We start from the raw sequence: 27,784 nt of genomic DNA, 5'->3' as shown, positions 1-27,784 counted from the left end.
TTAATTTTACCTCTTCATATGTGGTTTGAATATTTTGACTGTCTAATATTGAGAATTGTTTTTAAGTTTATATAAATCCTTCTCCATAGAAGCTGTGAGATTATCATATAATTCTCATCAAATTATTTCTGTTATACACCTACAACTATTTATTATAATACATTCCTAATAAATAGTTCATTGTCTGAGCTTGTAATAAAGCCCCGTTGGAAATCTTACATTAAAAATGAAGAACAAATTTCTCTAGCTTTTATTAACTACTGAATACTGTAACATGATTTACATTTTTTCAGAAAGTCACATTTAAAATAAAGTTTCCTATTAAATTAAAAAAAACATGGACAACATTAAAGCAGGTCAGAAAGAGCCCATTCGTATTATGTCGACAACAGCACCGTATCTCCTACAGCTGTTTCCGAGTCCTGACTGTGGTTGGAGCTGATACCAGTGTCCGAGTCTGTGTCGTTTGTATACATGTTCAATTCTCTTTGAGTAAAGGGAGGAACCTCCCCACTGCTGTTGGGAACCTGGGATTCCTTCCCTCTGTTTTCCTTTGACTGGGATCCATCTTTGTTGCTAACATGAAGTGAGTTGAACTCCTTCGCCAGGAGTTCATATTCTTTTGCTTTCATCTGAAGCAATGAGTCACTGTACTTAATCTCTTTCTGGATGCCACTCAAATGAGAGTGGATTTTCAAACCGGCTTTCATGCTTTTCTCCAAATCACACTTAACACTTTCTAAATTACAGCTTTCCAGTTCACTGGCAGCTGCCCCTTCTGCGTCTTCATTTATTTCAATGCAGACACTTTTTACCTCTTTTTCTATTTCAGCAGAGAGTTTATCAATGAGCATTCGGTAATACTTCAGTCGTTCTTCCAACTGTACAATTCCATCACTTTCGCTCAGGTCCTCCAGAATCTGGCTTTCCTCATACTCCGTGTCTAGCTTTTGCTCAACTTCACTGAAACTGGGCATTAAATATGCGTTCTGAACATAATTTTCTCCATCATTTTCTACCCGATCAAGGTGGAATTTAGCTTCACACTTTTCGATTTCCATATCCAGCTCTTTCATTCTCTTGACCTGCTGATGAATAGTATGGTCCTGGGAAATGATCAGATGAACTAATGTCTCCATATTATCTCGATCCTGGGAAACTGTGTCCTGCTTAATTTTAGCCAGTTTCCGGAAAGTTTTTCTGACTATTCTTTTTTGTTTATCTGGTGGTAATGTCTTCATGTAATTTGCTGGGCTGAGCTCCCACACTTTTTCTGTGTGTTGCACTAATTTGGTTTCAGCTGTTCGCCACAAAGGAACTGGAAGAAAAGCATCTGCTTTGACCAAAACAAATTGCATATTGGGCTGCTCATCCCCCCATGCTTTCCAAAGCTTCAGGATTCTAGTTAGTGGGGGAAGAACCCGTTCTGAGCCTCTCCACTTCTCTATGATACAGTAATCATTGGGCTTCCCCAGAAGAAATCTTTTCTCTCCAAATGTAGTCTCGTGTTCCTCAAGCAAAGCCTCGATGACATCAGCAGAGGTGGTGCGTTTAGTTAACCCACAGACAATCTTCTCTTCTTGGCAAACCCAAACCACAATTTCCTTCTCTTCTGAATCCATGTCTTTAGTTGGAGATCTGAAAGAAAAACAAAGCACATTATATTTCTGTCATCACCTTTGTAAACTCAGAAAGATGGTTTAACATTAATACCCTTTCTAGATTTTACCCTTCATAAGAAAGACATTTTGATGTTGAGATTACATAATAAGAAGATTTACAGCAAGGAAAAAAAAACCATAGAAAGTATTTTAATTTCCTTTTTATTTCCTAGTGTTCTCTGAAAAGAGCAAATTTCCATCAAAGATAACTGAGGCTATTTTAATTTATTTTTGAAGTTAGACACAATATAATCACAGTTATAACTGCTAGAGTTGAGACAATAATCAAAGAAGAGATGAACAAGAGGAAGTAGAGTAAGACTAATTTTGTTAAAGCCTTCAGACTAGAAAAGGACCATGGAAGCATATGTAGGTAGGGTGGAATGATACTAAAGTCATATTGTCAAAGATAGTTCAATATGGAAAACAGTCATTCTTTCATTGAACAAATATTGCATAGCAACTAAGTGCTAAACATATCTGAAAATAATAAGGATACAGTAATAAACAAAAAGGAACACAGACATGAATATGTAACTAATATAATACCAGACAGTAGTAAATTCTATAAAGAAAATGAAACTGGATTAAGGGATACAAAAGGACTTGGAAGAGGGGTGGTCTATTTTATTTTAGAATGTTTAGGAGAGGCTACCTTAAGGAAGTGACATTTGAATAAGGACATAAATTATCAAAAAGAGGCAATCAGAGATCTAAGAGATGAATTTCAGGAAGAGTGAACAGAAGTATAAGGACAGCATAATGTGAATGTAGTTAGAGGCTGAGGATAGCGGAGTTTGGAGTTGCTGCTGATGGGAGGGAGAAATCAAACAACAGGCAAGGGAGGTTGAGGAGAAAGGCAAACCTTTGCGGTCCGTGATATGGCATTTGTGCTTTGTTCCAATTTTAATGGGATGCCATTAGGAAGTTTTAAGCAGAGGAAGCAGAGAATCTAACTTATGCTTTACATATATCTGGCTTTTGTGAAATAGACTGTAAAAAAAGGAAAAAGTAGAGGCAGGAAGCTATTACAGATTTTCTAGGAGAAAGATGATGATTTCCTGAACTAGGTTTTAGCAGTACAGATATTAAAAAGTGATCAGAGTTAGCATACATATATATATGTACACACATATTTATATACACATATAAATATATATACACACATATATGTGTATATATACATATGTATATGGGCTTGATAGTACTTTTCTCTGTGCTATAGAGGGATAGTGGGGGGAAAAAAACAGTTTTCAGTTTTCTGGAGGAAAAAAACAGGCAGTGAAAAAAGCAGGAGAAATTCCATGATTTCTAGGCTAAACCTATTGGAGAATTTTTAAGATCATATTTTCCTTTATGACTATACATCAAATTGAGTGTGTCTTTTGTAATGTATCTTTAAAAGAATGCTAAAAATTAATGATGTGAAATGAATTATACTGCCACATGATTTATGGTAACATAAGATTTTTGAGTAGTAATTGGCTTGTTATGAAAGTTAAGTCAAAATCATTTATCACTTTATGTAGTACCATCAAAGCATACGACTCCATGAAGCACATACCAAAGAAAATTTCCCTGGCTTCTAGAATCTTTTTAAAACATTTAGAATGTAAAGTATTTATGGTTTAGTAGCAAGAATGACTAATTCTATGGTATTATCTTTATTTTAAATGAGCTAATTATTATACTTTGATTACTGACTCTCCTAAGTTCAAAAAGTGATTACTAAAGGTCAAAGAATAAAAAAATGATACCATGTAACATAAAAGATTATGTCCAGTTTTTAACAAAGAGTATCCAGTAAAATTTAAGTATTTAATTATAGCAAGTAAAATTTTATAAGTGATTACTCAAAAAGCCACTCAAAAAGTGATTATTATGATTCTCTTATAAAATACTTTGCATTTAATGACTCAGTATGGAATAATATATTTTGAAGTAAATGAGATATTTTGACAATGTTTAAAATTCATCATTTAATAATTCTGTGCAGCAAAAGAGTAGGTTAAATTATAGGATAGTAAGGTTATTGTTATATTCTGATTAGCAGAGAAATAATACACAAATATATGTTAAACAAAAGCAAGTAAGTTCTCAAAATAACTGATACTAACTATGTCTGTGTTATGCCTATATGGCACAAGTAAGCTAGTAAGCTCTAAATAATTCCATACTTTTATGTTTTAATCATGTATATACAATACTCAAAATTAATATAAACTTTTTTTACACCCTGTAGTTGGTTTACTTACTGTAAATAGAATAATTTGAAAAGCAGTAAACCATTCCCTATCCACTTACTGCATGTTAAATTACCACTAATTTCAATATAAACTTTTTAAATAATGGTAAAAATGACAAACTTAAATAGTTGTCATAATTATCAACTTTATAACATAATGCAAATATCTATTATGTTAAAACAAAGGACATGTTTATTTTATGTTATTTTTTAGTGTTTAGAGTTAAACTCTAAAAAATTCCTATTAAAATATGCAACTATTCTATACCCATAATAATTTAAAATAAAAATTAAAAAAATAATAAACAGTATTAAAGATAGAAACTATCAATCATAAAACATCAAAAATGTTCCAGGCACTGTTCAAATCTATGGCATGTATGAAGTCATTTAATTGTCACAATTCTGGAAGGTAGGTAATAATTTTATCCCCATTTTACAGATAAAGAAACTGGGGCACAGAGAATGTTAGTAACTTGCCTGAGGTCACACAGTGATGCAGTGGGGATTCAAACGCAAGCAAGAAAACTAGCTCCAGAGTCTGCAGTTGTAACCACTATCCTATAAAAACACCTTCATAAATTTGATAATTTAGACATACGGATTAAATTAGATACAAATGAACTACTTTTTAACGAATACCTTTATAACATGAATTAGCCTTTGATAGGATAGCAGTGGACACACTGTGCCCCATTAGAGCACACAATTGTTCAAGGAAGGGCTCTTCCCAATGGCCAGCCTTGGAGAAAAGTGTACAGGAATTGTTACCTTCTGTGCCTTAAAAAAATCAATCTCATTCCTGAGCTGATGCAGTAATAAAGGGTTTTTGGCTGGCCTGGGATCTCCCTTAGCTGATAAAACTCTCTTATATTCAAAAGCCCTTACTGTTGTCTCCTTAGAGCAGTCCCTCTGTCCTGTTCTCTTTTCTGGTTGGAAACCAGTGGTTCTGGGTCTGTAGTTAGGGATGACACATGTCCTATAAATTCTTCAGGCCTACATTAGAGCTGTGAAGAAGACTGGGAAACAGGAAGCAGACAAGACTTTTAAAGAGCATCATAATAATAATGTTGTACCTGGCAATGCCCCAATAATTCCATGACCCCCTACACTCCCATTAGAATCCTTCCTACTTTGGAGGGATCAAAGTCTTAAATATTGTGGGCTTCCCCCGGAGATCTGCTAGCTTTCAGTTCATGTGGACAATGTAGCACTAGCCATTAACAGTCATTATGCACATTGATTGTTATACATGAAAAAATTAGTGCCTTTATTAACAACCTCACAATCTGACTGGCTGCAAATCTTTCTTTTTCTTTTCCTTTTAAATTTTTTCAGGTCTGCCCTAAATATCCTTGTATTTTCCCAGGTCAGCTATTTCTAAATATTTTGAGGAATTTTTACAACTATCATTCAAACCAAATAATATTCAAAACTCCTGCCACTTGACTGAACATATTTTTTAAAGGTAATAGCTATTCATTATAGAACATAGGCAATAAGTCTTCCACAACTAGTATATGCTTCATTATGTCTAGAGTCTACTTTATGAGACTTAGAACTTTGAAAACTTTATTTATTTTATAATATGGCTCTGAGTTTCTATTCATTTATTTGACAAATATTTGCTGAGCACCTCTTCTGCGGCTAACACTGTCATGGGAAACTTGTATGATACAAAAACATGCATGATTTATAAGACAGGGTCTCTGGCTTATTGTGAAAAACAGTGCTAGGGTTGAGAAGGGGACACTGTTTAGTGTCAGCTCTAGTGCTAAGCTCTGTATTATACTGGTGGTACCCAAATGTTAGACTGATACAGATTTATGACCCTCAACATCATTTCATAAAGTTAAAAAGAGCATTCAAATCAAAACTATGGAGAGAATACAGAATAAATATTCTTCAAAATTAAACCAATTTAGAAATCTTAAATAATTATTACTTTATAGAAATAATTGTTTTCATTTGGTTACAGCCCCATGCAAACCTAGTCATCTGGTATACAGAATTTAACACTAGATCTGGGACTAAATAAAATGTTACCTTCCAAACCTTTGGAAATTTACCATTTAGTAGAAATAATGACATCTACAAACACAAACAAAACAGAAAGTTAAAAATACAAACCTAGACTAAGTAACTTGGTTTGTTATGTAATATAATGTAACAAACAGTTCTTACCTAATGGATTCAAATTTAGTAGTTGAGAAACATAACCTCCAATTCTAATGCAAGAGGGCACTGCCATTTCAAAATATAAATATGTACATATACTGCATGCTTAAAAGTGCTTGTTTTGTTTGGCTTTGCTTTACTTGGCTTTTGTGTGTGTTGGAGGTGAGCAGATAAATGTTTCAGTAGATCTTAAACTGTCCAGATAACATACTGTAGTCACACAAAAAATGAAAACTCATACAGCTTTATTCTGTTTTTTAATTTATAAAATCTCATATGCCAATAATTCAATTCTATGTTCTGTTATTATCCCAATGTTTTAGTTTCATTTATAAACAACCTGTAGATTTGATTAATATTATTTTCTTCAGCTTACAAGACTATGCTCTTACTCACTCAAGGTTTTTTAATAGCTTAGCTTAATTTTTTCCTGTGTATTGGAAATATGTTGGTTGATACTATTTCCAATCCAATGAAGTTATTTTTATTTTAGACATTTCTTGGCTTTATGCATCCCTAAAGTTAAGAACTTATGTATGTAGTTTTTACTAATATTATCCCAATTTTACAAATGAGAGAACTGAGGCAAGGAGAGGGTAAGTAACTTGCCTAAAGTCCCAATGCTAGGAAGTAGCAGCATTCCTTCTGGATCTGGCAATACATGCTAACCTACAACTATTCCCTGAAAATAAATTACAATAGCCATTATGACTACAAATATTACAAATATTTCCTCATTTTTATGAACTGATTATATTACTGTAGTAATTTTTAAATTACTTGCTTGGAACTCAATGTATTTTTCTTTATAGAATTATTTTTTTTACCTGCTGTATAATCAAACTCCTAGTTTGAATGCTTTTAGGTTAAGTATAAATTTGCCTTCCTTCAACTCTATCATTCTTCCATTTGAATATCCAGTATAAAGTATTGAGAGAGTCTAATGTATCTGGGTTTGTAATATTAAGGGAATGGGGACAAAGAGATTGAAGGCAGATAGTAGGGGTGATATGTACGGTGGTTCCAGGAGTGGTTCTCACTAGGTAATCTGTGAGGGAGTAACCAACCGGTGGATGTCCTGATGGAAGGCTACGTAGGAATACTATAGTTGTTTGCAAGTATAGGTTAGTTAAAATTGTTTAATACTGGTTATAAAATCAGAATTTCCTGGATTGAAAATTTGTTACTTCTGTGATTCATTATAGAGTAAAAGCATCGAAAGTTGTACATTTATAAAGATAAAATAACTACCCCAGTCACATTTAATTCACTCCACTTTCAGTTTGGAATTTTAGGTTAATTTGATAATTGTTCATGCCTACAATTTGCAAGCAGATATGAAATTTCATAAGTCAGAATGTAGTTGGGCCATGGCATCAAACTATAGTACTTAGTATCCCGAATATCTTATGATTCATAAAGTTTCTTAAATAAATGATATGCAAAGAAAGATTTGGATCAGTTATCTAGATCATCATTTATAACAAGGAAATTCACAAGATGTCCACTTTAACAGGTAAAAACAATGAATAAATAAAAATTTAAAATACTGCCTTACATAATGCTAAGTAGGTATCTCACATTTTGGTTCTGATTAAAATACATAACAATCAATAAAACTTGAGAAATTTTACAATGAAATGTGTGTTGAAAAGTTGAATAAGATTATAGTTGTGTTTGGACTTAATTTGAACTCGTTCGTCTATTTCAAGAATGGTTCCTAACAAAAGAAAAAATTGTTCTTTTAGTCATTTTTAAACTATGACTCTCACTAACACATAATTATTTTGCACGATTATCTTTTACTATGTTTTAGTTATTGAAAAATGAATTAAAGGTAATTTGAAACATTATTTCAACAGATTTTATTACACATTCTAAACACATTATATGACAGCTGTAATTATGCAGTATACATTTATGACATTTCTCACGCATATACCATTCTTAGTTGTATGGTGTTTTTAATACTTTACTAAAGTTGATAATATTAAAAATACCCTAAGGTTTATTTTGTTTTGTTGCTTAGCACACCTGTGTTTATTTTAAACTTGTTTATAGCCACAAAATATGTTTGAAGAATATTAATATACACAGAAGAAAATTTTAAAATGTTCATAATGCTACCACATTCATTTTTATTTAATTCCTTAAATTTGTTTTTCCCTGAAACATTGATGAGATTCATTTCTAAATATTTGCAAAAATATATAGCAGGAACAATTAGACTTGAAATTTTAAATTTATGATTTTATCTTAATTATCACTAATAGACATTCTGAATTCTGACAAATCATTTCTTCTAATCCTCTGTACCCTTCACTGTAGTACTGCAATGTACGTGTCTAACTTACATTTCTCACATTCCTGCAAATACCAAAGAGTAAAAGAACTTTGAGAAATGTGAAAATTATACTGTATAAATACAGGTTATTAACAACAATAAAAAAATTAACACTTTCATTATTTAACACAAAGAAGAGTGGAATATTTTTAGTATTCTTTTTTTTTTTTTTTGAGACAGAGTCTCACTCTGTTGCCCGGGCTAGAGTGCTGTGGCATCAGCCTAGCTCACAGCAACCTCAAACTCCTGGGCTCCAGCAATCCTCCCGCTTCAGCTTCCCGAGTAGCTGGGACTACAGGCATGTGCCACCATGCCCGGCTAATTTTTCCTATATATATTTTTAGCTGTCCATATAATTTCTTTCTATTTTTAGTAGAGATGGGGTCTCGCTCTTGCTCAGGCTGGTCTCGAACTCCTGAGCTCAAACGATCCGCCTGTTTTAGCCTCCCAGAGTGCCAGGATTACAGGCGTGAGCCACTGCGCCTGGCCAATTTTTAGTATTCTTATTCAGCAACCTTACTGAACTTACTACCTAGTTAACAATATTATTTTACAAATATTTTCCAGTCTGTCCCACAATATTTTTTTACCAGTTTCAACTAGTCAATTTTTTTGCATGTATGCTACCAATATAAAATAATTCTTTACCTAATAAGAGACAATTTAAAAATCATTAGCATATACTTTGGATCAAAGATGAGCCAAAAACAGATTTATAACTCTCTAATTTTGATTAAGCTTATACTAATGAGGCACATTTTACTGAAAATGTATGTATATGCCTGATTATTCTTCTACAACTATTTCATTATTTAGGTTTTGCCTTTTAAATGATATCTTCTTCATAAATTTAAGAGGATTTATATGCTAAATGAAACTTTTCAACAACATATGGAGAATGGGTAAATAATGCATTGGTTAATAATATTTCATATTTATTGTATGTTTAGTATGCACCAGCCATTGTTCTAATTGCTTTATGCACTTAATTAAATTCACTTAATTTTCATCACAACCATACCAAATTCTATTATTAAATCTATTTTACAGATTAGAAAACTGAGGCACAAGGAATTAAGTGCTTTTCAATGTTAACCTTGGCTAGTAAGTGGGGAAAAATAAGTTTGGATAAATGAGTTAGAATTGAATTATACCATTGATAAACTTTCTATTCAGTCTAATATAATAATGTTTCACTAAGTTGTCTTTTTGAAACTAGATATGAAATCAGAGTTAGAAGTGAAGTTATTGAGAAAAAAGGCCATTATGGTATCATAAGAAAAATTTAAAACAATAGATTATTTATCACCTACTTCGGTATATTGTCAATACATATAAGATTGTCTACCAATGTAATATTTAGTAATTGACTTTCTTGGCAATCAGGAAGTTTGTCATACAGAGACTCTTAATTTTTTCAACTGCTTAAAAGCAACTATAAAATTATTTTGTAGATGCCTGTTAGATGCCTGATTAAAACACTGAATTGCGTATTCAATTCAGATTTTTAAAACTATTTTTTAAATTGGGTTAAAGAAAGTTTCCAAGAGGCAAAGTTTTCTCATTTCCATGGTATTGTGAAACCCAAAAACATATAATGTAATAGAATGGAAGGAATCAGATGCCTCTGTTTGATTACTGGCTTTTTCATATACTAGACAAATTTTTACTATTTTAATTATTCTTGATTATATTATGTTTATCATAAAAATTAGCAAAATATAGATTTCAAATAAGAAAGTTGAAAATGACCTATTCATTCTAGCACCTGGAGATAATATTTAATTATTTCCATATAGTCTTTTTTCTATATATATAATTTTTAACAAAACTATTAAAAATACTAATGTTTAATGAATGCTATGTGCTATGCTCTGTTATAAGTGCTTTACATGTTCTAATTCAGTTAATCCTCATCCCAAACCAATGAGTGATGTACTACAGTTATGCCCATTTTACAGATGAATGAAGGAATAAGTATAGATTACATTTACTATGCAAACCTCTCTGGTAATGATAATCTGTATTTGCAGCAGCTCCCCAGCACTAGCATCACCACCTCAGCTCCACCTCCGATCATCAGACATTAGATTCTCATAAGGAGCACGCAACCTAGAGCCCTCACATGTGCAGTTTATAGTAGGGTTCGCACTCCTATGAGATTCTAATGCCACCACTGATCTGACAGGAGGCGGAGCTTATGCAGGGAAGGGAACAATGGGGAGCAGCTGTAAATACAGATGAAGCTTCGCTGACCTGTTGGCTGCACACCTCCTGCTATGCTGCCCAGTTCCTAACAGGCCACGGACTGGTATTGGTCCATGGTCCAGGGGTTGGGGACTGCAGTTTTAAAAAATCAAAAGGAGAATAATGATTTTATGACTTATGGAAATTATATAATTCAAATTCCAATGTCCATGCTTTTATTGAAACACAGAGTATGGCTGTTTTCATGGTGCAAAGACAAAGTTGAGTAATTGAAAGACAGAGGTCTCATGGCTCACAAACCCTGAAATATCTACAAGATGGCATCTGATAGAGAAAGTTTGTGAACCTCTGGATAAACACAGTGAAAGAGGTTTGTTTAGGAATTTCAAGAACACTTAATATGCTAATGTTACACCATAAAACCTTAAGAGAAAGAAAAGAATTCTAGCATATATTATTTCCTAAACTTATTTGACTTGCTTGGTGTAACATTTCACAAAATTTATTATTTGCAGGAAATATCTGCAACACACAAATTCAGCTATTTTCTTTACTATATATAACAAAACATCATTTGTTTCAAAACAAAGCCACCAGTATTTATTAATAAGAAATCAAAATAGTATTTCTCTTATGTAAACAAATGAGTATACATAATTCTATAAAACATAATGGGTTCTCTTATATAAAACATAAATTTTAAAAGAATACATATTCAATTAACAATGGAGGACAGAGTTGCAGGTCTATTTTAAGTTTCAGAGAATTGTTCTATTTGTTTTTAGTAAGTTCTAAAACATGATATGTTCCTCACTTGTTCAACCTTTAAAAGCTACATTAACCATTAACTCTATTTTAAGTTTGTTTGGCTGTTTTCTATACCAAAAACATGATCACCTCGGGAAAGTCAAAGGCATTTTAAGTGAAGCAAATATGCTAGGCATTAAAAATAGCCATGTTAAATGATAGTTTGATTGTATTTCTCTGAAGTTCATACATGCATACAAAATAAAGTGTAAGCAAAATTAAAATTACTGAAGCAGACAAATGGTGAGGTAGCTCTGGCCTACAAACTAACTCTGATTAATTTTACTCAGTGTGTGGCAAATCCTTCTGAAGTAGAATTTTTTTGGGGATCATAGAGCTGTAGTCATAGAAAGAGATGAATACAGAACTTTCACCCATAAATAATACAATACAATACAATACAATACGATCTTTTCTTAGGTTGCTAAGAAAATCTAAATCATTGTTTTAATGCATGAAGCATAAAAAGTAATGCTATGAATATGGTTTCCTCCAAACACAAACCATTAATATTTTTATTAAAATAGTTTAAAAATTGGAGTCCTTCAGAAAATCAATTGTTCTATGAAAAATTAGGACCTGCAACAATTAAAAAATAAAAATAAAAGGAAAAAATTATCCTGAAAATTAAAATTTGACATATATGTGTGTATGTATGTGTGTTTGTGTGTGTGTTTGTGTGTGTGTGTTTGTGTATACATATATATTTACTAGTTTTGTGCTTCACTAATGTCAGTTTAATTTTCTAGGAAGATAAACCCATCATGCAGAATTAAAAAAACCCTAGACATTCCATAACTGCAAGGTAGCTATGGTACATAATTCCCATAAACAGAGAAAAGGGAAGGGAATGTGTAAAGAATGTGTATTGGAGACTACTGGAGGTTAAGTAAACTAAGCTCATAGTTCAGATTCCGGAAATTGATTATAATCAAAATGTAAATATTTAACATGCAGTATTTACCAGATGAAATGCTGAGAAATATCTAATCTCACTGGAAATTCTAATGTTTACTTCCCAGTACTACCTGCACCTGGCAAGTACCTAAAGTGTTCTTACTGATTTGTATTTTGCATAGAAATATTTCATAACAAAGCATAAATGTATTTATTTAAAAAAGTTGCCTTGCCTGAATATTTTATTTAGTGATAGCTATGGTCATTTCAATTATTAGCATTATTTCCCTTTGGATAGTCAAATCCATGATTGGTTTTGCCTTCTTAGTGAAAGACATTTCCTAATGATGGTGATTTTAAGCTTGTATCTGCCTGCAGCTACCTACCCTCCCCCTTCTAAATGTATTCTGAGATATGCTGGTAAATTTGAATGGCATTAGAGATATGCAAGAATTTGAATTATACAGTACGATAACTGACAACACAAGGTGAGCTCCTTTATCCCTCATTTTCATTTTCTGAACATACTGTATAATAAATGCAATAAAATGTGCCTTCCAATTGGAAGCTTCATCTAAAATAATCAGCTTTTCACATTAACCACAAATATGTTACCTAAAGAGCAAAAACAAATTAATAGCTTGTAGAAACAAAAGTATACCAAGGACCGTCATGCAATTTTGTTAAGGGAAAGGAGAGATACTTGAACACATTATTGATAGGAGAAAAATACCAGTTATTTATATCAAAAGTATTCCATGTCCATTTTTTTCCCCAAGGTTTTAACCTCTTTAATAGGCTCTGAATTTTACTTTTTATACCTTCTCTAGGACTTTGCTTCATAATTTATCCCTTCATAAACTCTTTTTATTTTCTAGCTTTTCTTCTGTTTTTTCCTACTATCTTGCCATATTGTAACAACCTTCATTTGACCAACATTCCCCTCAAGGATCTTTCCTGCACAAACACAAAATCGCAATCCATGATCATTCTCTCTAGTACATCACTTTCCAGGAACTCTCCAACTCACCACAAAGTGGCTTCTGCTTCCACTCAGCCCATAGAGAAACTTCTTCTTAGGGTTATCAGGAATCCCTTAACTGCCAAACCCAATAGCCACATTCAGTACTGATCTGACCTGACCTCTTTGTAATATAACGTGTTGTCACCACCTCCTCCCATTCTTGCAGTTCTCCTTTCCTTGACTTCTATGATGCCACTCTTGTGTGGTTCTTCCTTTACTTTTCTAGCTTTTTCTTCCCAGCTCACACAGACCTTGCTTCTTCCACATATTCAATAGATGTTGATGTCATGTAGAATACGACTCACATGACCACAAATTCTTTGCAGCTCCTCCCATTAAGAGGAATCTGTTTCTTTACCCCTTGAATAGACCATGCTATGACCAATAGAATGGTACAAAAACAATGTTGCACAAGTTCTGGAGTCCAGGCTCCAAGAAGCCTTGTAGCTTCTGTTTTCCTCCTTTTGGGATGCTGTCCTGAGACTGTCGTTTGATAAAAAAGCCTGAGAGGAAAGATTATATGGAAATAGAGAGAGACCCAACCAACTCAGTTGCCCTACCAATCAGTGCTCATGAGAAAGCCCAGTTAAAATCAGCCAAAGAATCTCCATTGCCAACCCACAAAATCATGAAACTAATAAATTGTTGTTTTCAGCCACTAATTGTGGGGGTGTCTTATTATGCATTAAGTGATAACTGGCATCCCCTAGGTTTCTATGACTCATTTCTTGTCTCACTATACACATTCTTCTGGGTGACTGTGATGATATCCACAACACTCACCAAATTGTATGAGAATAGTTTCCAAATCTAATTATTTTTCTCTTGAGCTCTAGACCCGTATTTTTCAATTTCCTTTTTTCCATCTTTACTTGGTATTTGTATTTTTTGTATTTTCATAATCCACAGGCACCTCAAATTTGACCCAAGTCTAATTACCAAATCTAATTCATCATCTTCTCCTTTAAAATTCCAAACTATTCTACTGCCTGATTTTCCATCCTGCTGAATGTAATCACTATCCCCCCACCCTATCTCCCAAACTGGAAAACTAGGGGTCTAGTTAGACTTAACCTCTGTGCCTCCTTCCTCTAACAACCAGTCACTATGTCTGTTTTACTTTTTCTCCTACATGCCCCAAATATCTGCCTTCAGATCTATCACCACCACTACAATTCAGACAACTCTCTTTTACTATATATCACTGTATTAAGCTCTTACACATTGTATTATAAAATATTGCTCTCTTCACATTTTTGCCCCATAATATTACCAGACTACCTTTTCTTTAAACCACAAGAAAGTTTTATAATTTCCTTGATTAAAATCTTTAAATGATTTCCCAAGTCCTTCATTTTAAATCATATTGTCTCTCTTCTTTCTCTCTCTCAGCTGCTCCCGAGATTCCTTCTATGATCTGATCTTTCTAACTCACAGCCAAGCATTCATTAATAAATACATTGAGTTAGCCATTCTTAACTTCTTGCTGATGCTGATCTCTGACAGATCTGAGAACAACCTGCTGTCATATATATCACCCTATTAATTGGTAGACTGATTGAACTCTATCTGCCATGGTTTTATTTTGACTCTGGGCTTTTCTATAACCTGCTTCCTTGTTCTGAAGCACTTTTTTCCCCTTCTCTGTTTAACTGTTCCTTTGCTTCAAATGTTACTTCATCTAGATAAATTCCCTGACCTTCTCAGAATAACCCCAATCCCACAACCCCAGATGGAAACATGCTTATTTGTGATGCTTTTACAGAATCTAGAGGACACTCAGTATTAATACTTTCTACCTTGCATAATGCTTGCTTTTTTTTGCTAGTTTGCCAGTCAAATTCTGGACTAAGTCTTTCATCTTTGAAGCTTAAATGCCTAATACAGAGTGTTAAATGCTTTTTTCTGATTGGAGGGTGAGAAGAGGTTGCAGAGAGGTAAATGAAGGAAATTTCTCATCAGTAATCTAGATCAGGAGTCTGAAAACTAGGGGCCTGGTGGTTATACTTGTGTCACCACCTGTTTTTATGAATAAAGTTTTATTGAAACACAACCATGCCCATTTCATTATACATTGTCTATGGCTGTTTTCATACTACAATGACAGAGTAGTTGAGACAGTGACATTATGGTTGGGAAAATGTAAAATATTTATTATGTGGCCTTTTGAGCAAAAAGTTTGACAACTCCTGACCTAGATAATTTAACACACTAAAAATCTACACTTTATTTAAATCATAAAATGTTTCTTGAACTTCAGTATCTATACAAGTATTCTGTGTACAGTTCTCTAGGAAATGAAAAGGTAAAATAACATGATCTTTATACAGAAGAAACTTACAATATAGGGGAAATAGTAGCCATGTTTGGAAGTCATTTCAACCAGAGGCAATGACTAAAGGATCATTAAAAGGCTGGCTGATTCATGTGGCCTGAGTGGGGTTAACGTAGGATTAGTCAGCCTGAAGGCCCTGACTGGGAAACCCGCCTGTTCTGCCTTTAAAGCCCCATTGCAGGTGCAGTGTCTCCATATTAATCAGCCCCATAGGGACGTCAACAGGGATGAGAGTAGGCTGGAAGAAAGGCTGCTTTAACAGTCCCATCTCAGGTGCAGTGTGTCCAAACACCAGGTGTTTGGAGGTGGAATCTTTGGAAACATTCAAATGACATCTTGAGTTTTTCACTCTTCACCCTGATGTTCTTCCCTCCCCAAAATTATCCTTGCCTTTTTTTCCCATCCTCTATGATGACACGCATATTTCCAGTTACTCAGAACCAAAACTGTAGTTATCATTGATTCTTTTTTCCATCCTGATATGGCCCGCACGCATTGAGTTTTGTATTCCTATAAATTCTGCCTCCACGGCGACTCCTATCCTTCTTCTGTTTTTATGTAAGAGATCTCTTTAACTCTCCCCTAAGTGGCCCACTAACATTCTTTCTCTGCTCCCTCCAAGATTTTTTATATATTTCTTCCACATTCATCTTTATGGTGCATAACAATCATGTCATTTTCTTGCTCATAGCCCTTTAATGATTCCTACTGCAAAATAAAACAAAATTAAATTAAGTTAATTAAAAAGTAAAGTAATCCGTTTGGTGTTTCCAAAACTCAGTGACATTACCATGCCAAACACTTTGTCTTTCCTTCTGTTTCTACTTTACCTGCAATGTTCTCTTCCCTAAATCTTTTCGTACGCAAATCTTGCTTCTCATTTAAAATGAGTCCAGCTCAACTGCTGTTTTGTGAAACCTGCAGAGGGTAACTATTCTCTCCTTATCACCTTACCATACTACTCCATCTACATCTCTAGTCCTGAGCTTCAGCCACCAATATCTTACTGGACACCTCTACCTGGATATTTCCTAGGCATCTGAAACATAACAAGGCTGAAGCAGAATCATTAATTTCCCATGCATTCTTCTCCAAATCTCTTTCTGTTTTTACCACCACCATTGACAGTTGTTCAAGTCAAAAACTTCAGAATCATGTTTCATTTTTCCTTTTCCCTCACCCAGTACATACACTGTAAGTTCTATTTTCAAAGTGTATCCATTCTGTCACTTATTTTCCTTCTCTACTATCACCACACTAGTCATTATCTTTTGCTTTTTGTTCTACTACAGTTACCTCTCCGTGTAGTAGCCGGGTTGACCTTTTAAAAAAACATAAATAAATGGAATTCAACTTGTACTCCCTAATCTATTAAAATATTAAAATAAAAATATATAAATAAGATCATATAATTCCCCTGCTTAATGCCCTTCAAGGGATTTCCCTTGCATTTAAAGTACAATCAACATGCCTTAATATCCACAAATACCTAAATGATTACACCCCATCTAGGTCCCTTATATATCCCCTACAGTCTTCTTGCTTTCCTTTCACTAGTCAAAGCCCTATTCCATCTCCTTGACTTCATTTATACTTTCTGCTCAATTTGGCTAAAAGAATCTTTTTCCAGAGCCTTACATGCCTGATTTTTTTTTGTTCGTTCCAGTTTTAACTCAAAAGTCTCTTTTTCCCAGACCATTTACGCTCTGCCTAACAGCATTCTGGTTTCTTTCCTTCTAATAGTAATCACTACATGAAATTTCTTATTCACTTATTGTTTCTGTATTGTTTGTCTACCTCTGCATCATACACTCAATGACAGTAGAAACCTTCACTTGCTCTCTCATTAGTTTATCCCTAACATCTAGAATAACATTTGGTGCATACTACAATATATATAAATACTTGTTATTGAATACATATATTTTATTATGACATTTAAAATACCTGCTTTATATTTTAATTGTTTATGTATGTCTGTCTGTCAATTAGCAAGTTCCTTAAAAACATGATCCATATCTGATTTATCATTATCTTGTATAATGTATCCCAAGAGTTTAGTATTTAATATTTCTAGATTTTTTTTTTTTTTTTTTTTGAGACAGAGTCTCACTCTGTTGCCCGGGCTAGAGTGCCGTGGTGTCAGCCTAGCTCACAGCAACCTCAAACTCCTGGGCTCAAGTGATCCTCCTGCCTCAGCCTCCCGAGTAGCTGGGACTACAGGCATGTGCCACCATGCCCAGCTAATTTTTTCTATATATATTTTTAGCTGTCCATATAATTTCTTTCTATTTTTAGTAGAGACGGGGTCTCGCTCTTGCTCAGGCTGGTCTCGAACTCCTGAGGTCAAACAATCCACCCGCCTCGGCCTCCCAGAGTGCTAGGATTACAGGCGTGAGCCACCGCACCCGACCTAATATTTCTAGATTTTTAAAAATAATCAACCATCATCTTGAGTTCAAAAAGGGAAAATTATTTATATATGTCTGTGTGTGCACACGTGCATGTATATATGTGTATATACATGTGTATATAAATGTGTATGTATATATATGTAAATAGTAAATCTGACAGAGTGTGATAGCTCATGAATGTTTTCTTCTTATATGCTAAAATAGATTAAAAAGCAATATTATAGTATGTGCACACTATGTAAAGCATTATTTTCACAAGCCACCATTTTACTTAATCCTCTAAATTGTGATTACAGCAAGTTCCCCTAATTAGAAGCAGAACCACTAAAAATGATCAGTAGTTTTTAAAAAGCAACTTAGTCTCTCTCATGACTATTATTGATAGTTCTAGGAAGAAATTCCTGGGCTTTCACTGCTAAAGTAGAAGAATAGGCAGTGAAGAAACGAAGGTGAATACTTTGTGGTACATCTCTATGACGCGCCTGGTTTCCTGCACTGTCTCAAAGGTTTACTGTAGCTTCTTAAGTACTTTTTCTAATTACGTGCAACACTTTTCTTCATATAAAAATGTAGTTATTACATGTCTACCCCATGAAAATATCCATGAATTTTCAATAATATCTCTCCTAGTTTCCAGGCAAATGTGAGGTCTTGTATGCAGAGCTAAAAATAGGCATCCACAGGCATTACTGTGGAAGACTGTGGTCCCCCAAAACTAATTCTCCTCTACTGCATGCTAAGTACCTTCAGTTAACTATAACTGCAGAGAATTCCAGAGGGATTTAAAGAGGGCAGAGTAAATAAAGGAGCATTAGACTAACTAAAGGTATTTGAGGCAATTACAAAATGTCCCAGGCATTGGTTGAGAACAGCAAACATACACTACAGTATTAATAGACCTCAGACACAAAACCTCTATAAATATACACCATAATTACTAAACATAAAAATCTGCTGAAGTTGGACCACTGTCTGCATTAATGCAATTAAAATTTAAAAGACTCATAAGATGCTAAAATGACTCAATTCCATGATCTGATAAACTGACCAATTTAGTATGATTATGAGAATGAACAGCAGTCAACTACAATTGACTCTAAGTCTGACACTGTTATATAAACATATTCTTAAAATTTTTTGGAACGTTTCCATTGTAACTTCAGTTGTAAAATACTGTTTTCTACCAACCCATCCAAAATTATGGATTCTTGCCGAACTGACCATATTGCTGCCTGCTTCTTGGATTCTTCCCTTTTGATTATCCTATGTGAGTCAGTCTTAGCTCTGTGTGATTCAGCCCCCTCCTACATCATTTTGTGCATCTTATTGCATTCCATTCTCCTGTCCAAGCCTGTCACCTGTGGGAGTTTAATAACTGCTACCTAATTATGATGCTGCTGCTTTTATTTTCCTTTGTCTCCATTTACTGCTCTTTATATACTTCTATTTACAGACAATCAACAACATGTATTGAGCACCTACTCTAGTGGAACAGGCTTCCACAACTTGAAGAGATTATACTCTCGTTTTCTTAATTGTATTACAAAGATTGTGATTTTATCTTCCCTGTCAAAGATAGTTCCCCATGGAAGAGTGATTTTAAAAAAAAAAGTAGTTGCATGAACTATTTAACTATAGTGCTGTTTGCTCAATTAGGAGTTTAATCTCTCAGGAATGGGGTTGTGTCTTTGCATGTCTGGCACAGTACCAAATATACAGTTTACCAGTCCTAAAGAAATAAAATAAAAAGATAGCCATTCATTACATTCATATATCTTTGTTGCTAAACTTAGAATTGTACTTAGCAAACAGTAAACACTCAACAATTATTAGACATTATCATTCATAAACTAATCACTTTTTTATTGTAAGTGGAAATAAACACATTTGACTTTCACCATGTCACGTCTCTTGGTGGAGGTTATGTGGCAACGCATCATGTTTTACGTAAAATAAAACTGCACATAATTCCTTCTTTTAATTCTATTTCTAAAGTTACCTTGAAGAAGTAAACAATCAGTACAATAAAATTAAATTGTACTTTGTAGAGGATATTTTAAAATCATAGAAATTCAGACCTGAAAGGGACTTTAAAGATCTAATTCAAGCTCTCATTTTATAAGATAAAGAAAAGAATAAAATATTTTAATTATATATCCTTTCTCTCTATCAAAACTGTATAAAGACACATAAGGACATAGCCCCTATACAATGCTATGCTGTGTATTGCAAAATCATTACTGGTCTTACAATTTGACTCAAAAGGGATGTAAGAATAAAACATAAAATCTGTCAGAATTCAAGTAAGACCCAAAGGTAGTTCTATACAACATTTATAGAACTCATTTCTATGTACATTCAGTAATTGATAATCTATCTCTTTATAACTGGAGAGGAAAGAGATCAGTGATGATACAGAAATTCTAGTGTGTCAAGTTTGGGATTTCAAAGCCCAAAATATCACACTGTGCTTAAACATTCAAAACTTAGATAAATTGTATAACATTTTGAATCTAACAGACTTGAACAATGAGTGAATATTTATTGAGCTTTCATTATGTCCTATGACTGTGTTAAGTATTTTATATATAATCAGATTTAATCCAAACACTTGATGGTTTAGGATTAATTCTATTTTAAAGATAAGAAAATGAAATCCTAAATAGATCATACAGGGTAATGGCTTAGAGCATGGATTTGAATCCTGTGTCTGTCACTTATTAATTGCTGCACTGCTCTGTGTCTTAGTTGCCTTCCATGTAAAACAGCGGAAATAATAGTACTTTCTTCACAGCACTATTTTAAGCATTAAATGGGTTGATTTCTGTAAATCACTTAGAACAGTGACTGGCACATAGAGTTATAAAAAGCATTAGTTAATATAGCTTAAGCATCTGAACTCCCTCATTTGTATAGTTACCTTTCAAGGTCACAAAATGACCATAGCAAATTTTTAAAAGTCATACTTGCAAGTTTTTTTACTTAAAGGGTACCCCCCCCACATACACATTGTAAAATTTGGATTTGCCCTTGCGTATTATTATTGTTGTTGTTTTTGTATTAGAAAGATTAAATATTTGTCCCAGGGCACAAAACTTGTAACAGCATAGCTGGGATATGTTCTAAGCTCTATGTGACTGGTGAGCTGGAATTCTTAGCCAAAATATTTTTCTGCCCATTTCGAGCACTTTCCCTTGTGAGAAAACAAATATTTCCAACCATATTTCTTTTGTATCTCAAAAGAAGAGAGGAAGTGCTCCACATTCTGCAGTGGGGTCTGCAGTAACCATGCACAATCATCCATCACTTTACTCATATGCACACATGGTTGTGCTCAAGGGACACGAGGGGAGAGGTAAGAGCATCCCGGGAGAGGGAGTGACCATGCTCCTTGATTTCTTTTTCTATGGGAAGCTTGGTAAAGTCTCTTATAGCATCTATTCATCAGATATGGCCCTTCACCATTTGAAAGCGAGGAGTTGAGCCTAGGGACAGAGAAGATGAGAAGTCAAACTTGCATTTATGGATTCATTCTTAAGCTACTCATGCATCCACTCAACAAAAAGGTACTGATCCACTACTCTGATCCAGGTAGGGTATGGGGACCAGGTGTATTTTGAGAGTATATTTTGAGTTCCTGTATTCAATCAACAAATATTTATCGAGCACCTACTCTTTGTTTATCTGGAAAGAAAAAGGACAGGTGAGGTACCTGCTGGAATTGTGTATAAAAAACATTTTTACAGAATGCTTAAGTCACTTTGTTTATAAAAGCAGAGGGCATTCTAGCCTGCAGATATAAACCTTTGAAGACAATTTTCTTTGTTTATCAGCACATTTAATATCCATTGATCATTCTTATTCTTATTTTGCTTATCACTGCCAGTGCTAAACATCTTCCTAGGGCTCTGTTCTATTCACATAAAGTAAACACTTTGTACTTGGGTCATCATTTACATTAGTAATTGCTTTCAATTATATCCAACAAATACTCAAAACTTTCTCTGTAAGGTGTAGTATTACAACAGGCTCCACAGGAAAGGAATCACAATCTATTAAAATAATAGTAAATAATTAACTCTTAAGAAAACAATGTTGTATTTGGCCAGTGTTTTGTTTGGATGTCTTAAAAAAATCTTTAAGCAACTGTAAGTCATTAGAACCCAGAAGTAAGCAGAACTTTTTCCTTTGACATATACATGGTACAGATATCATGAGGTTTCATTTTAGAAAGCTGATATGTTAGAGACAAAGAAATTCCTTGTCAAGGACTGGTATCCAGATACACCTGGAAGAGGCAAACCACACTTCCCTACATCAACTTTCTTTCTTCATTTTCAGACCTGTAATCAAAAGAATGGAGCCACACATTTGTGATTTAGAGCTATCATCAGATCTCCTGGAACTACATACCAATCAAATAACATAACAATAAACTTTTAAAGTTATGCAGATCACCCCATAAAGACATTATCTAAATAAAATTGTTAACCAGCTTCAAATTTTTAAAAACTTTTTGCCAAAAGATCCATTTAAGAACTTCTCACCTAGACATGTGTCATGCATTGGTACATTACCACACCTTATATAGTAGTGTGAAAGTTGGCTTAGGGTTTTTTTTTTTTAGTTTTAATTCAGGTTTTAACCTAGAGTTCCATTTCATCCCTGCCACTGCTCTCAGGATATTTTTGCCAGGGATAAAGCATTCCAGTCATTGTTCCTAATGGGCTGTCTGCTGCCAACTAATAACTACTTAAGTTACCAGGTATCATCAGAGGAAATCTCTTTCAGGAGCTCCTGAGAACTATGAAGATTTACACACTCAAATATCTGGCACTTCTCAATCCAATCGTGAGAACATTTTAAATCTTTATTGGAAAAGTATACAAAATAGTACATGATAATATCTAATTTTTCAGAATTCATAAGTTACCACACATCTAATACAGAGAGAAGACATCATTCTTGCCAGCAACTTTTACCCTAACCCTAACACTTAATTCTTCCTTCCTGTGAAGCAATCATTGAATGATTTACTTATGGTAGCAATGTAATGTGCCTGGTTTTTAAAAAATTGGCCAGATATGTTATAATTGACTCAACAGCAAATTTTATGTATCAGTTATAGAACAATACAGCTGTAACACTTCTAATATATTCATTACAAGTACATTTGGGGAAGCATTTTAATTTTACCTTAATATTACAAGGATGTCTGCTATAGCCTGTGACCGACAGACATATATCCATATGTTTAGTAAAAGCCAAGGGAGAGGCTTGAAATGACTCCAGGGAAAGCCAGAAGACTAAATAGTACATAATAATTATAAAGGCCTTTTTAAGTGGATTAGATATTTTTATATTCATTTTTTTTATATTACAAATCACCTACATGAACAATTCTCATTTCCTATTTCATCAAATATATGGGACACTGTTTCACTATGGCAATGTTCTGCTTCTAGCAAGGTTTGGTAAAAGTACCAACCAATTCTCTGCCCACAAATTTTAGTAATTAAAATACCAAGAAATCATGTCTCACAACCAAGTATTCCGAAATGCATTATAGTGACATTCGTTTTTAGAACTTTTAGAAAAGTTCCTGATTGTTATTTAGAAAAATTAACTTTTACAACAATCCTTACCTTGAAAATATAATCTAATATAAAGACAAGCATATTCACAAATGGAAACGATTATGTTATTTACATTTTTGGATTTTATGTGAGAAACAGTGACTGCCTACTGAAAACACATTCAGAAATGTGAATAGCTTGTTGAAAAATTATCTGGATTCTCCAACAATTTTATTATTCATGTTGAAAAAAATCTTATTAAGAAGATATGCATCATCAATCCTTGGGATTCAGTCACAGAACTTTCAATTATTCTGGAACCAAAGTAAACAATCCCTCTCCTAAGACCAATAGATCCTCTGAAATCTACTCTTCTAATTAAACATTACTACAATTAGAAAATTTTGAAAGATTAACTCTGATTGCAAACATAAAGAATTTTATATTGGCTTCATGAAAGTTTGCAATGAAAAAGCCTGAAAAGTTTATATGCCCAAATATAATCATTTTGTGACCATGTATTATTCTCAAATCTCCTGAAGACTATTTCCTAAATTGTTGAATTAAATGCACCTTAAAATTCAGAAAAAATTATCCAGTAGGGTGAAATTAGCTTGGTGTCCAAATCCCTATAATTGTCTACCTTCTTAGGTTTTGAATTATATTAAATATCAACCAATCCTTTATAAAATATTCACTTTTGCATAATAAATACCAGCTGGTGTCACATGATGAATAGAGAATAAAATAATTACTATGTTTCTAGTTTGAGTGCAAATTATAATTTTAGATTACAAAATTGAATAAATAACTGTATTGCAGGTCTACCACGTGCTAGACACTGTCCTACACATGAAAAAATAATGGTATCTAGAAAGTTATGGTCCTGCCCTCTCCAAACTTTATGGTCCGTCTAAAAGTTTTTATGCCTCATATTTTCATTTGCATACTGTTTTTTCTCTAAAACTCTCAAATATCCATTTATTGTGAGAACAATTTCAGAACTATGTCATGAGGTTCAATCCTGGGGCATTAAATATCACTACAAGAGTGAACAAAAATGAAAGGACAGACAGAGAATAACATGCAGAAAAATTCGGCAAATTCTCAAAATTTTATGATCTCAAATCCCCAATATTCCTTCTAGCAGTCCATATTTTTTTCTGTTAATACAGCTCTAATTATGCTCAAGTAGTTTTTGTTGTTGTTGTTTAAATTATATATCATAAGGCATACATATATCACTCAAATTCTTCCTGTACATTCCATAAGGAATATATAAATATATATATATTTTTTGTCTTTTGAGGAATGTATTGGCTCTTATCAGATAGCTACCTTATCATCAGTCACATTTTCTATGAAAGAATAAATCACTCATCATTTAAGGAAAGACATCTGGTTTCTGTATGTTGGAGTGTGATTATTCAAATCATTTAGGGAAGCAGCTAAATGAAATGAGTAAACTTAATATGTAACTAATTTTCACCTGTAGTTTAAGCTCTGATAAGATGAAAAAACAAAAGACCTCATATATAGCAATAACAAATACACAAAATACATTAATTCTATTTCAATAATATGACTTAAATTTTTCTTAAAGATTGGAAAAATACAAATCTGTAAATGAAAGTGCTCAGTTATTAGAGCAGCCATTCTCACTATTACCGCCTTTGCCAAAACATTTGCATTCATAATAAAGCATCATCCTCCAGAAGCACCATTTCATTTTCTCAGAGAAACTTGAATCACTATTAAACTCCCTATTTTTATTATTCTTTTCATCTTTTTATAATTTTGCATAGTAAATGTTATATTAAAAAATGTTTGTATACTCACCTCCTTGAATGAAAGGTAGTTTTACAGGTAAAGGACACAGGGCAGTGGCAAAATTGATAAAACGAAAGTGGAGGGAAACTCACAGGGTTACATGCAAAGTTTTATTGCACTGTCATTTGGCATACCAATGACAGAGTTCTTGAATTGCAATAAAACAAAAGAAATCAAAACAAAAAAACTCAAACAAAAAAACTACTGGGTAGGGAGGAGGTCTGTTAGTATGCCAGAAACACAGCTTGTTTTATAAAACCATAAACTTTTCTAAAGTTTCTTTAAAAATATATTTTGATGGCATTTAAACAAATGCCAAAATAGTGCTACAAAAATAGTGCTACATAAAATCATCTAAAAAACAGAATTTTGGGGGGGTAGGGAGAACGACACTTCTGGAAGGAATATTTTTAAATACACTGCCACCATTAAAACACAATACACAAATCTATTTTTGATAACCATCACTACCATATTATTAAAATACTCAAACTACTTTATTTTAACATAAAGATAGTTTCACTACCTATAATTATCATAAATACCATATTTTCAATATATCATAAAGTTATTAGAAAATAAAACTGGTTTCAAAAGTTTTACAGTATTTATTACGGCTGTTTTAGTTTCTTAAGGAAATTTAGTCAACTTAATCATGAATACATTTGGATAGAGTTAATAACAGAATTTTTGAAGTAGACATTTATGCACCAAATAAAGTATGGAGATTTATTTTAAAGTTGTATCACTCTATATTGTCATGCAGACACTTTAACTATATTATTTCCTACCAAGTAATTGTATCCTTCTAAACTTACACTAAGCAAATTATGACAAGTACAAACAGGTATGATTGAGAGAAGAGTGGTGGAAAAGACCCTATGCCAAAACAAATGTATTTTTTAAAAAAGCCCATGTCTAAAATTATCCCCACATTTTTTGGCATAAAAATGTAACATCTGAGGTGTAAATAAAATATTTAGGACTGAAACACATATACTGGCTCAAGAAAAAATCTGTATATGTGTTTTAAGTACATTTATTTGTACTTTGGGTATTTCAGGCTTGAAATAACGAATCAAAGAAAAGTAAAATAGTAATAATAAAGCTTAGGGAGGACAGCTGCTTGAATTCTCTTTTAATGCCTAAACCACCTACAGTTCCCAAAGATTTTCAAAAGAATCACTTCACACAAAGTTTTTCTACATAGTATTTTCACTTTGGGAGCTTTCCAAGTTTCAGGAATGCCCCACTCTCAGGGGAGCCAAAGCATTGTTTCTGGATTGTATTAGCAGCCGTGTGTTTTTCATTCTAATTAGTGACTATGAATTCTAGTTATATCCTCATGACATCAAAATTTTAACCCTTTCTGTAATATTCATTTTGTCTGAAGCAAAATGACACTTGGCATCCTACTACCCTCAAATGTTCAGGGCAATAAAAAAAGAAATTGGTGTTGCTAGCTGTGGAATCAGGACTGGTCAAGGCAGGCGAGCGGGGGGAGGGGGGACTCAAAAATATTCATTATTTTCTGCGATCCTTGAGATGGCCACTGCCATCATCAATACTGGGACAGTATTTTTATTCTCTGGGTATTCATACCGGCCTAACTTCCTAGAGCTTTGGCCCCCCAAAGCAGTTTTCATCACAATCTAACTGTAACAAAACGCATATTTTCACACGAAGGGTCCCCAGTGTACACACACACACACACACACACACACACACACATACACACACACCCCACATACATACACACACCCCACATACACACACACACACACACACACACACACACACACACACACGCTTGACTTTACCTGTTTTTATGCCGAGTCTTTAGCAAGTTTCTTCCAAAAGGAGCCATGGTCTGCCGGGCAAGTGAATAATTAGGAGCTATCTTAAAGTGATCTGGGGGTGGGGTGGGGACAGCTGGATTTCTAGGGTGACAGGAGGAGCGCTAGCAGCTTTCTCTTCACCTCCGCAGATGTTCCTGGCTTTCAGCTCATTAGTAGCCGCTGAGAGAGTTGCTGGAAGTTGTGCAACTGCTGCTTAACTTTTAACTGCGGGATTGTTGTGGCGGCTGCACCTTTGGAGACCTGCCCAGCTTCAGCCTCAGAGAAGGCGTTTGGAAGCAGGAAAAGAAAAAAAGAGAGAGAGGGAGAAGAGAGAGGAAGGGAGGGGGACTCTATTGTGTTCTGCAGTTATTTACAGACTAGCTCAACTTTAAGAACTGCCAACCCCACAGGCATGGCAATACCCATG

The 27,784-nt window shown here is 33.8% G+C and overlaps 1 protein-coding gene across 1 annotated transcript; it reads right to left on the bottom strand.

The window, feature by feature from the left end:
* Positions 1-220: 220 nt before the first annotated feature.
* RASSF9 (Ras association domain family member 9) lies at positions 221-27,784 on the bottom strand. Its single transcript, XM_045555217.1, has 2 exons — positions 27,340-27,784; positions 221-1,638 (listed from the first exon to the last, which is right to left on the bottom strand). Exons 1-2 carry the CDS (start codon positions 27,384-27,386, stop codon positions 378-380), a joined length of 1,308 nt encoding a protein of 435 aa, XP_045411173.1. The 5' UTR covers positions 27,387-27,784; the 3' UTR covers positions 221-377.

The sequence above is a fragment of the Lemur catta genome, chromosome 6 (genome assembly GCF_020740605.2).
Source record: "Lemur catta isolate mLemCat1 chromosome 6, mLemCat1.pri, whole genome shotgun sequence".
Classification (NCBI taxonomy): Eukaryota; Metazoa; Chordata; class Mammalia; order Primates; family Lemuridae; genus Lemur; species Lemur catta.
The sequence above is the reverse complement of the archived record's forward strand: the minus strand, read 5'-3'. Positions and strand labels throughout refer to the sequence as shown.

What these genes read in the sequence shown, in the direction of transcription:
- RASSF9 (XM_045555217.1), bottom strand. Translation starts at nt 27,386, where the DNA reads ATGGCTCCTTTTGGAAGAAACTTGCTAAAGACTCGGCATAAAAACAG. An exon ending in AAGACTCGGCATAAAAACAG is followed by an intron (nt 1,639 to 27,339) that starts GTAAAGTCAAGC and finishes TTTTTCTTTCAG; the next exon opens with ATCTCCAACTAAAGACATGG.